At 35.5% G+C, this 16523-nt stretch overlaps 1 protein-coding gene across 2 annotated transcripts in view; it reads right to left on the bottom strand.

The window, feature by feature from the left end:
• Positions 1-16523, bottom strand: part of LOC150094127 (IQ calmodulin-binding motif-containing protein 1-like) — a 240009-nt gene that overhangs the window by 146416 nt on the left and 77070 nt on the right. For both annotated transcript variants that reach the window (XM_090412272.1, XM_090412273.1), the window contains exon 5: positions 16158-16250. In XM_090412272.1, the coding sequence (XP_090268398.1) occupies positions 16158-16250 (93 nt within the window). The remainder of the gene's footprint in view (positions 1-16157; positions 16251-16523) is intronic.

Here is a 16523-nt window from a genome sequence, read left to right as displayed (position 1 = left end):
GTAATGAGATTTTTTTTTATTGCGACAACTGGTAGTACTACTATCACACCAACGATGACATAGTATGTTAGAGTGATTTTCATTTTTTCCATCAGTACCAGTTTCTTGTTGGTAAAGTAAAAACTGTTGAATTACTGTGTTTTTAGTAAGTGTATGTCTGGTGTGTTCATCATGCAAATCTTGAACAATGTTGTGCAATTAAATTTTGTATTAAATCGAATGCCAGTGTTACCGAAAGGTTTAATAAAAATAAGTGGGAGTGTGGTAATGATTCTTTATCATGTACTCAAGATGTTTTGGGAGGGATAGAAAGCATGGAAGATGAGCAATGTACTAAGTGGTCTATCACAACAAGAATGAACATCAACATTGAATGAGTATGGTGCTACATCCACAAAGGTCAATGTTTAATACTCCAAATAATCTCTGAAGAATTGCATATTAACCGTTTCATTGTTCACAAGATTTTGAGTGAAGATTTGGAAATGCGAGAAAACTGTGCAAAAATGTTCCAAAAGATGGCTCGTGTAAACATAAAATTTTACGAATTCACACTTTAAAAAATACACTTTTTAAAAAAAATTTTACAAAGTTCTTTCAAAAGGGTTTATAGTTTTGTGTGTATTTTGTATATAAATTCAAACTTAACATCAGCATAAGAAGTCTCAATGGAAAACAAAAGTACATCAATAACTGGTGTTACTAAAAATAAATAAATAAATAAAGGAAAAGTTGGTCCTTCTAGGAGATCTAAACAGCACAGTAGAAAATGAATATCAAATGAATAGAAATGTGGGAAAATTTGTGAAAATAATAATAATGGTAAGTTCCTGCCAGATTTCTGTTTAGGATATGAATAAGTCATTAACACTATGTTCCAACATAGTGTTAATAACATACTGGGTCAGGACATAAGAATATAAATTCTGAATGCTACAAGGAATTTGAAACAGAAGGTGACTGTCATTTAGTTTTGGATGGGATATTATATTATTATTATTAAAAGATTATAACATTATTATTAAAATTCCTCCTGTGATGGGTCTCTTGACCAATCACAGGAGATCAAAACTTTCACACACAGAGATCACTGAACCATTTCTTAAACCCAATCTAACAGATAAGCTTAGGTGTTTATGGTTATTCATGACTTATTTTTTTAACAGTATTAACAATACCAAACAATTTTATCAAAAAGATGTTTTATTAATTGCTTATATTTTGCTGAATTTCAAATCAGCATCATCAGAGCACAACGTACTTGTACATGCAACAGTGAGTGAGTGAAACAATACGATTGCAATGGACAAAAGATCTAAAGTCCTATTTTGGCACCCTCTAATGTTTTTTTTTTTTTTTTAAAAAAATTACATTGCAGCTATGTGAGAGTTGCTCTTTGGATAACAGTCTCCCAAATTTTTGGCAAATTAATGCAACCATATTTAAGGTTGGGAGGATTCTTCAAAGACATTGCTGACCCACAAAATAATCTTTCAGATCTGTAACGACTTCTAAATATCACATTCATTTTTTCCCATCTAATCCTGTGTGAAGGCGTGTCCAAAGCATGGTCTATCAGTACTGACTTGCCATAGTAATAGTAGCGAATGTATTTTTTATGTTCTTCCAGGCAGATGTTCACTGATCTTCTTGTTTGTCCATAGTAGGCCAAGTCACAATCACAAGGAACTTCATACACTCCTGGGTGTGCTAAAGGGTGAAGTTTATCCTTAGGCGAGCGGATCAGAGTTGCTAGTTTGGCATGAGGTTTGAAAGTGGTGTGGAGGCCATGTTTCATCAGTACTTTGGCTATCTTCTCTGATGTACCTCTGACATAGGGGATAGAAATGGTCATGTTGTGTTCTTGTGTATTGGGGGTATGTACTATTGGGTAAAATACTATGTAGTATTTTATCTGTTTTGTGGGGATTGTAGCTGTTGGCCAAGACGTATGACGCAGATATTTGAGTTCTGTGGTCAGAGCTGTATCGTTAGAACAAATGGCTCTGGCTCTGTGTGTAAGTGTTTTTAAAATGCCATACTGTTGGACTGGATGACGATGTGATTGTTTATGTAGGTATCTTCCTGTGTGTGTTGGTTTTCTGTAGATGGAAAAAGATAGTGATCCATCTGTAAGGTGGGTGACTAATGTGTCAAGAAATGGTAAACAATTATTCGATTCTTTTTCTACTGTGAAGTAGATTTTGGGATGTTGACTATTTAGGCAGGTGACAAATGCATCCAACGTGTCTTGTCCATGGGGCCAAATGACAAAATACATCATCTACATACTGTAACCACACTAGTGGCTTGTATATATATATATAAAAAAAAGTCATGAACATTTCTTAAACCCATTCACAGGTTCCAGACTCATCACACTCTCAAGCAATGTATTCCAATCACCGACTACTCTAAAGGCAAAGAACCTGCTCCCTTTTCCCCTTGCTCATACAATTTCCAGGAATGGTCTCTTGTTCTACCCTTGTCTTCCTCCATTCTAAGAAAAATTTCTTCTGCCTTAAATTGATAACAACTCTTTACCAACTTATATGACTCAATCATATTCTTCCACTCCCCATGAAAACTAGGTGACCAAATCTGCACAAAATATTCCATATGCATACAATGGAATCATAAACTCTTTGTTTCTATATGCTAAGGTCCACCTCATCATTGCCATAATCTGTTGAGGTGTCACAATTTTAGCAATTAAACTTCAAATCTTTGTTCACCACAAGTCATAGATCTTCTCTACCTCCTTCAAAATTTTCCCATTAACAGTATACTCTGCATCCCATTCTTATTTACCAAATTTCAAGATCATACCCTTAACTTTGCAAATAAACTGCAAATAAACTAAACTGTGTTAGCTCCACTCACTTGCCCTTTCCCACAATTTGCTCAGCTCAACCTATAAGGCCACCATCTGTTCTACTCCTTATAGTTCTTCCCAACTTTACATCCTCTGCAAACAGCTTCATATTTCTAATTATTACAAATGATAAAGGTCTCAATAATACTGAGGCAACTGATGTGAAGTCAAGCTTTATATACAAATAGCAAATTAGTACAACGGTATTATGAATATGATTTTGTCATGTCTATCCTAATACTGATTGAAGGCATGAGCCAAAGCTATTGATGATATTAAATGCGTCTTGAGTTACCAGACATGTTCCATGTCTGGTAACTCAAAACGCTTGAGTAAATACGGTTTGAATGGTGGTTTTTTTTTTGTATGATAAATTTGGCATTTATGGAAATGAGTTTGGATTTCAAGATATTAGCTAGTTATATGAAACTGAAGAGCATTGTGTTTTATTTTCAACATGTCAGAGTATCTATGTAGGAACCAAAGTACTGAAAATCTTTTTCAAGGGTGTGGTCATTTAGCTTAATATTTTCTTCTATTTTTTAGGACAATAGTTTTATTGCTGTTTATAACTGTTAAATTCAATTAATGCTGTATTTTTACATAGATTATCTAGGCAATTTGGGTCTGAATGTTGGAGTTAATTAGTACACAACATCATTTGCAAATGGGACTTATGTGAGTTGGGCCTACTGAATCTTCTGAGTTATTGCGTATCCATTTCCTTTGAGTCTGTAAACATAGTCAACAGTAATAGTAAAAGATATGGAACCAAAGAATCTTCCTGAAGAATTCCAGTGCAAATAAAAAAGCTCACAGTCATCTGTACAATAAACATTACTCTTGCATGTGCAGAATCTGGTATGATTCTGCTATTGCTTAATTATTTGAGAGTATGATATAATACCTGACATATTTTAATATCCTTCGTCTATTGATTGAAGGATTTCAAGAAATATAAAACGTTTAAGATTAAAAGAAGGTTTTAATCTTTTGCCCCTAGCAACTTTCACTTTGCATGGTAGCAGATATGTCCAATAGCTCCTATTTAACAAGCTTGATAAATCAACTAGCTTGATTTTTTGAGCAGAAGAGATGTTTTATATGTTTCAATTCAGTTTAGAAGCAGACTGTTATAGATATTTAGTATTTATGGTAGGAAGCAGCGTGTTTCCTATGTGATTTTTTAGGTTTGTTTAGATTGCCTTTCTTGTTTTTATTATTATTAGACATTCCTTCCAATGGGATGAAATGCTGGCTGTAGCTAGAACTGTATTGCAGATATTTAGTAATTGTTTCTGAAACTCCTTTCATCCATGTTTAATAGCCTCTACTATTATGCCATCTTATCTAGATACTATCTCTCATTCCTTTGGATTCAAGTAGTTTCAAATACTTGTATTATAAAACTGTTATACTTATTTCCATTGTAGTCTTCTGAGAGAATCTTTGGCTCCATATCTGTTTTACTATTACCCTTGACTATGTTCATGAACTGACAGGAAATGGATACAAAATAACTCTTGAAGATTCAATAGGTCAAACCACATAAACCACACTTCTGCTCTTTGCAGATGATGTTATATGCTAATAGACTCCAACAGTCAAATCTGAAGAGAAATTGCCCAAGGAACAACAAAAAAATTTAAAATATATCAAAAATACAACAAAAAATTGCAAAAAATAATAAAAACAAATCCAAAAGAAGTCCAACAAACAAGAAAACTTCACATGGAAGTGTTTTCTTCACATGGACTTGCTTTAATTATCTGCAAGGGTACCATAATAACTGACAATACCTGAAATCAGCAATATGCACCACCACTTGCACACATCCATGTCTGATGTGTTATTCATTACTGGACCTTGGACGGTGTCCTCTATGACTACAGCTTACCTTGACTTTCCTCTTTTCCCACGATGACTTCTGTGTAAAGGGTGGAACATGGGCTTTGTCAGGTCTAATATTCTAGGCCAAAGGTTTTCAGTCATGTAATCTCCATTATATGTTAAGTTTCAGCTTAAGATTTCCTAGCCTTGTTTTATTGCCTTCATTTGTTGCTTTTGTCACTTACCTGGTTCTGATGATTATGCTGACCTTTTTTGATTATATGTCTCTGATGGCTGATCACATGTAATTTAATCACTTAAACAGTGAAATAATCTTTCTTGAAGATTTTAACATTCAGAATTCCAACTGGTTCTGTCTCCCTTTTCTGACTTTGTGGACAGAGAGCTAGAGGAGAAACAGAACTAGCTTAAATGATTTAGCATGAATTGCTAACGTACCTGCCAGAGTTCCAGATGACCATCATCATTCTCCTAACATTCTGGTACTTTCCTTAACAGCTCTTCATCTACTCTTAATGTGAGCTCTCCTCTTGTCAACCCTGATCATAACCTTGTGCATAAGCGCCTCCGTAGTGCAATTGAAAGAACAACAGTACATTGCACCTTTCGATTGGAAGGCCTAAGTTTGATTCTCATCGCGATGGGAGGAATCTTTATCTGGACGATTTAAATCGAAGGTGAGTTAGCTGATCTCATACGGAGATAGCAGGGTTTTTTCTCCTGGAAACTCGGGTTTTTCATTCCGCATACAGACAAATCGGCCCTTCAGAACACATGCAATTTACAGACATAGAATACCAGTTGTGGTGGTGGTGGAGATGGGCGGTAGATGGCGTTGATGGAGAGGATTCGTAGTAGAGGTTCGGTGTAGTGGTTGAGATAGTTGTATCAGTTGAGACAGTTGTAGGTGTCCTCCATGATGAGTCTTCAGACTCCTTGGAGGTGTCAGGAATAATAATAATAATAATAATAATAATAATAATAATAATAATATTTCTTTTTTTACATATCAACCTTCTCCCTACCAAGTTACAACCTTGTGTCGGATGACTTTCAGGATTTCTCTCTTTTTCATAGTCTGATTATTGCTTTTGCTATCCTGATCCAAGTATTTGATCTGATCTAATGGCTGAAGTTCTTACGAGCACGGCCAAGAATACCTAATATAGCCCGCTAGGGGGCACCATCAGGACTTTAGGAAAAACAGTAGTTTCCTCGCTTTGACCTCATTTGCTGTTTTCAGTGCCTGCGTGCATGTGTCTTAATCTTATGTTCCCATGAAGATGGCAACGTGACATTGCCGAAATATAGGAAGTATATATTAAAGTTTATTTTAATTTATATTCCAGTATGCGTTGTGAATTCCTTAAATTATTTAGTAATCATGTGCAACCAACGTATAAGCCTTTCTACGAGAATTACTATCTTTCCCCCTACCATTTTCTCCAACACATACAACTTCCAACTTTTGCAGAAACATATTAACATAGTCCTTTCTTCTCTCTCTCTCTCTAACTGCTTACCCACACAGGACACTGGGTGTGTTATAGGTCTTGAGACCTTGTGTTTGGGGTTGATATAAGAACTAATGGGAATTCTTTTTGGAGTATTATTTTTGGCACAGCATCCATAACAAAGTTTATCAGTGAATTAATCAACAGTTTTTTTGAAGTAGTTTTTCCACATTAAAAGTTCTTAATTCTGTCTTCAAGAATCATGTCATTTTTAATTCTGATTTTTGGTCTTTCAGGTTTCCTTTCTTTGGTGCAGAATTAGTTACAAGGGATATTTCTCTGGTAAATGCTATTACTATACTACCAATTTTTCAAATAAACTTTCAAATATAACCTACCTTCTTTTCGGCCCATCATATGCAGTTCAGAAACACACCTATCAAAATCCCTTCTTTCTACAATTTTCATATCATTCATTAGTGATGCTTGTTTCCTCAGTTCCCCCACTGTCATACCTGGATTATCAACTCATTACTCTATCTGTTCACTCTTTTCCTACACCATCTCTAACAGAATTCACAAATCTTTAGCCACACTATCTCTCAGGTCACTGGCACCAATTATCATTTTGTTCACATACTCTCCTTTCCTTATGACTAAAGTGATACACTTTCTTATACTCTCAGCAAGCATTTCATCAATTTACTTTTTTCGAATCAGAGAATTCCTATAAGGTTGCACTTCTTTATTACTTGTCCTTGTAATGCACTGCAAACCTCATTTAGTTTTCAAATTTCTATCCTCGTGTGTTTCTCCTACAATGTCACTCCCTCTTTTCTGCATTACATTCTGTCTCTCTCTCTCTCCAAACCTTTCACACCACTGCCTTCCCTCCCAATTATAATTCCTTCCCTTCACTCCCTTTCTAATCTTATTATTTACCCTCCTTAACTCTTGCATTAAATCGAATGGACAACAGCAGACTACCAAAAATATTATACAGATACAAAATAAGTGGAAAAAGAAGAATCGGAAGACCAAGAAAGAGATGGCATGAGACCGGAACAGGCCACATGGCCTATATTCCATGTTAGGAAGAAGAAGAAGAACTCTTGCATCTCATTCCTTTACTATCACTCAGCACTCATTTGTAATATATATATACTGACAGCAGTCAGCTACTGGAACAAATCCTAAAACCCACCCCAACTCAACATCACCAGAGTTCAAGATAGGTACTATCAATATAAGAAGCCTGAATGGAAAATAAATGAAGCTAGCTGAGGAAATGGATAAGTACCAGACATAATAGGGGTGAACTGAAACAAAAAAGGCAAAAACTGGTGAGATCTTTCTGAGCAATAAATAAAAATGTTATATTCAGGCAATGACAATCAAGGAAAAGGAGTAGCCATAGTACTAAACACTAAATATGAGGCTAATCTTCTTGAATGGCAGGCAGTCTCAAGTAGAGTGTTGCCCACATCACTCAAGTAGAGTGATGTGGGCAAATAAGAGAATGGGGAACTGGACAATAAGCTTATTTGAGCCTAAGGTCCCACAGAAAGTTCTACTAAAGTAGAAGTGGAGGAATTTTTTGAGGCTCTTTAGAGAAAGCAACTGACACAAAGAAAATGGAAAAGTTGGTCCTTGTTGGGGATCTAAATAGCAGAGTAGGAAATGATTGTCAGACATACAAATATATATTGAGAAAATTGGAGAAAAGAGCAAAGAGCTAATAATAATGGCAAATACCTGTTGGATTTCTGCTCAGGACATGGACTGGTTATTACTAACATAATGTTAAAACAAAAATGTGCACAAATTCACATAGAGAGAAGAAGCAAAGAATAAGAAAAGTCTCATTGACTATATTATTGTTAACTGTGATGTTTACTACCTGGTGCAGGACACCAGAGTGTACCGAGAATTTGAAATTGGAAAAGATCACCATTTAGTCTTGAGCAGGATAATATTGAAAAGAAAAACATGTAAGAAAGTTTTAAAACAAATAAAAGTTGAGCAGCTCTCAGATGTGAATTGTAGACTAAAATACACAAACATGATTGAAGAAAAAATGAAAGAGTTTGAGAACAGCAACCAAACCTTGGAGATTCAGTGGCAAGCCCTGAAGAAAACACTGACTGATTCAGCTGGAGAGGCATTGTTGGTAAGGATAGAAAAATCAGAACTCCATGTTGGACACAGGAAGTTAAAGATGCAGAAAGAAAAGAAAAAAGCATATCAAAAGTTCCTAGCAAATAAGTCAGCTTGTATTCTTAGAGAATACAGAGACAAATGTAAGAAAGCTAAACACTGTGTAAAACTAGCTAAACAAAAGTCATGGTAAAACTTTGGTAAGAACATAGAAAATAAATATAAAGAAGGTGGCAAGATATTCTGGAGGTTGTTGAAGAAGCTCAGAAATGGAGGAAAGAGTGCTGTAAAAGGAGTTGGAGATGATAAAGGTGACATGAAAACAGGAGAAAAAGATATCCTTGAAGTATGGAGTAATTACTTTGAAAAACTGCTAAATGAAACAAGCAGTGATGACAGCACAGTGGTAAAAAATACTGACCAGGCATGCAGTCAGGAATACATATCCATAATTGAAGTTGGAAAAAGCCATCAAAAGCCTGAAATGTGGAAAGGCAGGAGTAGATGATATTCGATCTGAAATGCTGACATATGGAGGTATAACAGTCTTATAGTGGCTGCACTGCATAGTTCAGAAGGCCTGGACAGAGGAACGAATTTCAGATGATTGGAGTAGAGCTCTCATAGTACCCATATATATAAAAAGGGAAATAAAGCTGAATGTGAGAATTTCAGCTGTTCTTTTCTCAAAAAGGCCAATGTCTCTTGCAGGAGATGTGTTACTATTCAATACTAAAATTTCCTGGCAGACAGAAACAAATTACCTGGGCATAATTCTCGACAAAAAGCTATCTTTCAACCAACACATCAAGTCTACGTGTGCAAAAGCATCTAAAGCCATAGCTCAGATCTATCCGCTAATTAATAGAAATAGCAAGCTCAACAACAGAATCAAATTGCAGCTATACCAGATGACAATTCGTCCTATAATCACCTATGCCTCTCCAGCATGAAGTCACACCTCTAATACTAACATTATCAAGATACAACGAGTGCAGAACAAGTGCTTGAGAATGATTCTGAACGCCCCGTGGTATGTTAGAAACAATCAACATCATAGAGATACAAATATTCCTTATATTTTCTCTTTTCTACAATCCTTAGCATCCGAGTTTTTCCTAAAGACATCCACACACCCCAACGATTTGGTTCAGCAAGCTGCTGCATACAAGGCAACGGACATATTCAAATATAGAAAACCAAAAGCTATATTAGCCTCCTATAGCGATGCAAAATCTCCATGCCCATTCAGGGCGAGCAAACTGCTCATAAATTTTACCCTCACTATAACCACAACAGATAGCGGGGAATATGAAAAGCATCTTGCTTCACCCCTAAAGATATAAATATCAATTGTCAATGTGAGAATTACAGAGGTATTTCCCTACTGAATGTTCCTGGTAAGATTTATGCGAGTATACTTGAGAAGCAGTTGAGAAGAATTGTGGAAGAAAAGCTTGGTGAAGAACAAGCTGGATTCAGGCCAAATAGAGGCTGTCAGGTTCAGATTTTCACTTTATGACAGATAGTTCAGAAATCATGGAAATACAACAAAGATCTGTATTTAAGTTTTGTAGATCTGGAAAAGGCATATGAACAAGGTGCTAAGTGAAAAGCTATTCAAAATGCTACAGTTGTATGGTGTCAGTGGAGCATTATATCAAGCAATCCTTAGTCTTTATTTGAGTTGTAAGTCAGCAGTTAGAATTGAAGGAAGTACAGGAAAGTGGTTTAATGTTAAATCAGGTGTCAGGCAAGGATGTATATTATCCCCTCTGTTATTCATTATCTATATGGATCACATTATGAAGGAAAGTGGTGTAAACCTGATATAAAAATTGGAGATGTTATTCTCAGCTCTTTGCTTTATGCAGATGATGTTATACTTCTAAATAAATCCACTACAAGTCTGCAAGATTCTCTGACTAAAGTGAATAACTATTGTAATAGATATGGTATGAACGTCAATAATAACAAGCCAAAGACAATGAAAATAAGCAAAAACATTGAAAATATCAACTGCATTGTGAATGGAGAACCTATAGAACAAGTAAAACATTTCAGCTACTTAGGTATGATTTTTAGTGAAGATGGCAAATTAAACATGGAAATAGACAACAGAATCAACAAAGCTGGTATGGTAGGAAGTCAACTGAATAAATTTATATGGAGTAAGAGAAAAATTAGCCACTGTATACAAGACAGTATTCAAGCCAATTTTAACTTATGGATCTGAGAGCTGGGTCAGAAGTAAAACTTGACCAAAGACTAGAGACCGCAGATATGAGAGTTCTGAGAAAGAATACAGGCATGAACAGTTGGCATCAATGGCAATATCATATTAAAAACGAGGATATTAGGAAAGAACTTAACATTGTCAGCATCCAGGAATGTGTTAGCAGAACTATTGTCAGGTGGTATGGTCACTTAAACAGAATGGGCGAGGAAAGATTACCAAAACAAGTGTTCTCTGCCAGGTTGGCAGGAAAACGACCCAGAGGAAGACCAAGATATAGGTGGATTGATACGGTAAAAAGTGCCTTAGAAGATAGAAATATAAGATCCGATAATGTTGGACTCTTGACCGGTAACAGACTGATTTGGAGGAAAATTGTAGATACGAAGTTAGTAATGATGTAAATTTTTCATGTAGTACTATCATATCCTGTACACCCTGTAGGGTAAATATCAGGAATTTGATGATGATGATGAAATTCAGTCATTCATCATCATCATTATCATTGTCACATTTGCTGCATCCTCTATACATTTAATTCCACTGTTAAGTTATGCAAAGAATTCTGATTTTGTGTAGTCAAGTATTTCCCACAACAGAATAAGAGTGTTGCTTATTGTACACTAATTAGCCATCTTTGATCCATAACTTGATGCTTAAGAAAATGTTTGAAAGTCATAAGTCATCACTTTAGATTTGCCTCATTTTTAATTAAAGTACAAAACTGGATTAGAAAATTATCAGCATGATTTCTGAGAGGAGAGCATTAACATCATCTTCTCTGCAACCAAAGGGTGTGGGTCCAAATTCAATGCAGAGTCTTTAAAGTGGCAAATGGTTTTCATTGTCTGGTATAATACCATCTCATTGGAGGCCTGAAGTAGGTTGAAAAAAAATCCTACAGAGCAGGGTTTCTAGATTACCTAACCCTTAGCCAAGTTGTGATAATAATAAGTTATTATGTGTACAATCCCCTGTGGGATGGATTCACACAGGAGGTTAAAAAAAATGCATTATTACCAATTGTCTGTATGTTCTTAAACATTCTAGTGTCAAGGAACTACACTTAAGAGTTAGTAAATGAATATGTCATATAGAAAAATTTTTCCACGCATGAGCTGTTTTCATATTTGAATGTCAAATAAAAAAATGACTGTCAGAAACTAATATTTTACTTAGCAATAGATATAAAATAGTGGTACTGATTGGTTGTCCTGTAAATGGAATTGGTCAAACATGTCACATACAGGATCTTTGCTAGATCTTATGCAACTTTTCTTACATCTGAAGGCATCTTTTATCTTTGTCTCTCTCTCTCTCTCTCTCTCTCTCTTTTAATTTGTCAAACTCAATGACCTGTCAAAGCCAAATAACTTGACTTCATATAATTATTATTATTCTTCAGGCCTCCATGGAGTCAAAAGACTCATCGTGGGAGGTCCTTCCTAGGAAATACAAAGTCTATCAAGACTCATCATGGGACGTCCCTCCTAGGAAACACAGTCTATCATACCACTCCATAAACTCATTGACCGTTCTCGCTCTCACCACTCTATCAGGCAATGCATTCTATGCTTAACTACCTTCCATGCAAAGAAACCAATCCTCACCCTCTTGCTCACAGTTTCCTTTCGTAACTTCCAGTGATTGCCCCTTGTCATCACTCCTTCCCACTGTTCAACAAAGCGAAAGAACTCCCACAGTGTCAACCCTGTAGCCACCTCTCAACAGTTTAAAAGTCTCAATCATATCACCTCTCCTTCTTCTATCCACCAAACTCTGCAGTCCACATTCCCTCAGCTGATCCTCATAACTAACATTGTACAGTAACTGAAACCATCTTTGTTATCTGCCTTTGTACCCTTTCCACAGTTAATTTATCCCCTTCAAATTCTGGGGACCAAATCTGAGAACAATAGTCTAAGTGGTCTGATCAGGGTCTTATACAACGGAATGATAACTCTTTTATCTCTGCAGGTCAACGTCCTTCTCATTATTGCAGCAATCATCTGTGTTACCTTCACCACCTTTGCAATATTTCAGGTTTCTATCAATCACCAACCCCCAGATCTCTTGTCTCCTCTACTTCCTCCAGTATGTCTCCTGCAATAGAGTATGCAGTGTCCCAAACCTCAAGACCTTACATTTTGCTGCATTAAACCGACACCCCCATTCATTTGTCCATCTGTCTAGCTTATTCAAATCCTCTAGCAGGGCTACCACATCTGCACTATTACTAATAACCCTTCCCAGCTTCACATCGTCCGCAAACAACTGAATATCCTCTTGCAACCACTGACAATGTCAGTGATATAAAGGTTAAACAATATAGGTCCCAGTACTGAGCACTGTGGAACCCCACTTGTAACCTCCTACCTCCTTGAAACTGCCCCACCATACACAACTCTCTGATACCTATCGGACAGCCAGTATCCTGAATCCAGTTGACCAACCTGACATCCAAACCCATGTGCTGCAACTTAAATATCAGCTTATCATGTGACACCTTTGTCAAATGCCTTTGCTAAATCCAAGAAAATGGCAGTATATGCCTTTCCCTCATCTACTGCTCTTGTAACTTTATTATAAAAGGCTAGCATATTACTAAAACAAGAGTGCCCCTTCACAAATCCATGTTGACTCTCACAGATAACATTACCTTCATCTGCCCAATGCTGTATATGGTCCCTCACTAATTTATCCAAGATCTTAACAACTACTGATGACACACAAACTGGACTATAATTAGACACTTCCAGTTTGCTCCCTTTATGCAATGGCACTTTCTTCCATTCCCTGGGTACCTTTCCCATAGCCTTTCATTGAAAAGCCAGGTCAAAGGAGCTGTCAGTTCTTTAGCACATTCTCTCAAAACTTTTGGTGAAATACCATCCAGTCCCACAGCTTTACTGACATCCAGAATACTCAGTATTTGGAACACATTCTCCTCCTGCACCTCTAAACCTCAAACCTGCCCTATCTCTCTAGTATTAAAATTTACTCCTCAAGGATGAAATACTCCAATAAAGTGTTCATTGAACAGTTCCACCATGTTCTCTGCATCAGTCACTCTATTCCCATTTTTATCCCACATTTTATCCCATAAACCTAATTAATGCTCAATGTGATTAATCCCATTGATGTAGCTCTGCCATGTCTGTCGGATATATGCCTAAGTTGGTTGCCTGTTTTGTTGGATGAAAAACCCTGCTACTTTTGTATGAGAATGGATACCTTATCTTCAAATATTGCACTCTTATAAAGTTTCTTTGTTTGAGATGAAACTGAAATTCGGATCTTTCCAACATGTGATGTATTACTGACTGAGGAATGAGAGGCTCCTAAGCATCTTTAAGTATATTGAAAGTGTTGGATTCTGAATATATAGAGATTTGAGTAATTAATATTTGCTTCAGAATCCAACATGATCTTCCATCACATAAGCTAGACTTGTAATTATTATTTAATGTAAATCACTTGTTTATAAATTAATATTCATGTAACTACCTTTAAGTTCTATTAATAATTAATTAATTAATCAAAGATATATAATAATAGTGAAAAGACTCTGTATTAAAATATTATTAAGTTTATTTTATTTATTGCTATGTTAATATTATAAGAGTTTGTATTCAATATTTTAACTGCGTATTAATTGAAGTGTAAATATTCTTTATTTTTTCCTGTATGTAGAGGTATAACGTTATGCAATGCCTCAGTTTTATTATATTTTGTTTTGGTTGTCATGGAGACATGTGTAAGATAGCTTGCACGAGTTTAGAACAGTGCGTGAGAGAGAGAGAATTGAAGGGCTGGAAAGGATTTTAGTTGAAGAGAGCACGAGAACAATTTCGGCGGAAAGAAGGGATATATAAGCTAAGAACGCTGAAAAAAGGATTGAATCGGAGGAGAAGCATTCAGGGAATCAGAGTGCGATAATAGCGAGTCGGCGAGTCACTCAAGTAGCTAATTAAAGTCTACTAGTCGAGGAGTGGTTGGCTAGTAAGTTGCAGAACAACAAATAAAGCAACGGAAGACAGCAAAGTAACAACCGGATGACTAGCGATAATTTTGTTGAGATTTAATTCCAGGCCGACTTTTCAAGGATGCACGGAAATTTGAAGCATAGCACAGAGTAACTAAGAGAATAAGTAGAGGCAGTAAAGTTGAAATTAAATGATAGCTGTGTTAAGAGATATAGCGCTTAAAAGATTAATTAAATGCCAGAAGTATAGGCAACTGTGCATAAAAACTTCAAGTTAAAGAATTACTGTGTGTTACCTTAGTTCAAGAATTATTAGTAGAGTACTGAATTGGTCAAGTGATGTCAAATGTAATACAAGCGTTTTGATCTGAGCAAGAACGTTTAACTATGTGAATTGCAACCATTAATTTATTCAGTTATTACTAAGAAGATTTGTTTTAATGAGTGCTGTTAATTGTTTTTATGTGTATACAGTTATAAGAGATGTTCATATATAAGTAGATGAACAGGGAAGATTACAGTTAAGAATTATCCAACTATTGATATTCCTATGTGGAGATATGCGTGTGTTTCTTCCTAGAATATTCCTATATTAATAGTAACTATTGCGGAGACTAGCTGGAGTGTGGAATTAAGAGTGTATACTTGTGAAGAAGTGTTACTGCCTTTTATTGTATTTGATATGTGAGATATTGGTGTAATTGATCACTAAGGAACTTTATTAAATAGTTAAATGAAGCTTGTGAAGACTGTATTTCAGACAACAGATTAACCATTGCCTGAGATTGTATGACTGTATTACCAGATGAGCTCAAATGTTTATAATACCTTATTCAGTGATTTAAAGTAATGTGTATAAATTGTAAGCCTAAATTAAATGTTTGTTTGTTGATCTAAAGTTGTATTTTGCCTGAATCTTCTTTTACTGCACCATTCATAAAATATGCGAACCAAAGCAGGTGAATTAAATAAGTTAAATATACTCGGCCAGTATATATAATAATAACACATAAAAGAGAAATAGTTGAGAGTTGGTTTAACTCTAATTCTTGAATTAATTTAGATATAGAGTGGCACAGTCAATAAATATAAATTTTCTCTATATTTGGATTAGAAATCAACTAGCAACTTATATTTTGTTTAAGAACATCGCAGTGATAAACATGTCGGATCCAAAGTATGGGTTAAGACGAAGTAGGATCCAACACAAGTAGGTATGACAATAAACGTGCTCTTCATTCCAAATAACAGACTGGCTTTTATGTAATTATACTAGTTTGTGATTTTTGAGTAATTCAAATATTGCAATCTTATAAAGTTTCTTTGTTTGAGATGAAACTGAAATTCGGATCTTTCCAACATTATTACTGACTGAGGAATGAGAGGCTCCTAAGCATCTTTAAGTATATTGCAAGTAGGTATGACAATAAAAGCGCTCTTCATTCCAAATAACAGATTAGCTTTTATGTAATTATACTAGTTCGTGATTTTTGAGTAATTATTATAATTCAAATAAATTAGCAAATTATACTAAGCTAGAAAAAATTTTTACATAATAGAAATTTCATTTTGAAGTCATTCTTTCAGTAATTTTCTTACCTTGCAATTTCAGAATCCTGAGAGGATCCAAGCTGATAGAGCAATTCTTCAAAAATTTGATGCATCACTGAAGTGTTACACTGCACAGAATGCCTAAATTTCAAATACTTGGTTATAACATTTGGTACTGAAAAAAAAATTACATTCAGCCAGTGTCACCTAAACCAGCCAGTATGTTATTATTATTATTATTATTATTATTATTAAACAAGACCTCATGTAGTCAAAGACTCATCTAGGAGGTCCTTTTATCTCACACACATCTCATCATACCGGTCTTAAACACATTCAAACTCCTTGCAGACACCACACTCTCAGGCAAGGCATTCCAATCATTCACAACTCTGCACGAAAAAAACCTGCCTC

The sequence above is a fragment of the Typopeltis vanoorti genome, chromosome 22 (assembly GCF_054136105.1).
Source record: "Typopeltis vanoorti isolate ZY-2024b chromosome 22, IOZ_Tvanoo_1.0, whole genome shotgun sequence".
NCBI classification, from domain to species: Eukaryota; Metazoa; Arthropoda; class Arachnida; order Uropygi; family Thelyphonidae; genus Typopeltis; species Typopeltis vanoorti.
This window is presented reverse-complemented; position numbering and strand designations above follow the sequence as displayed.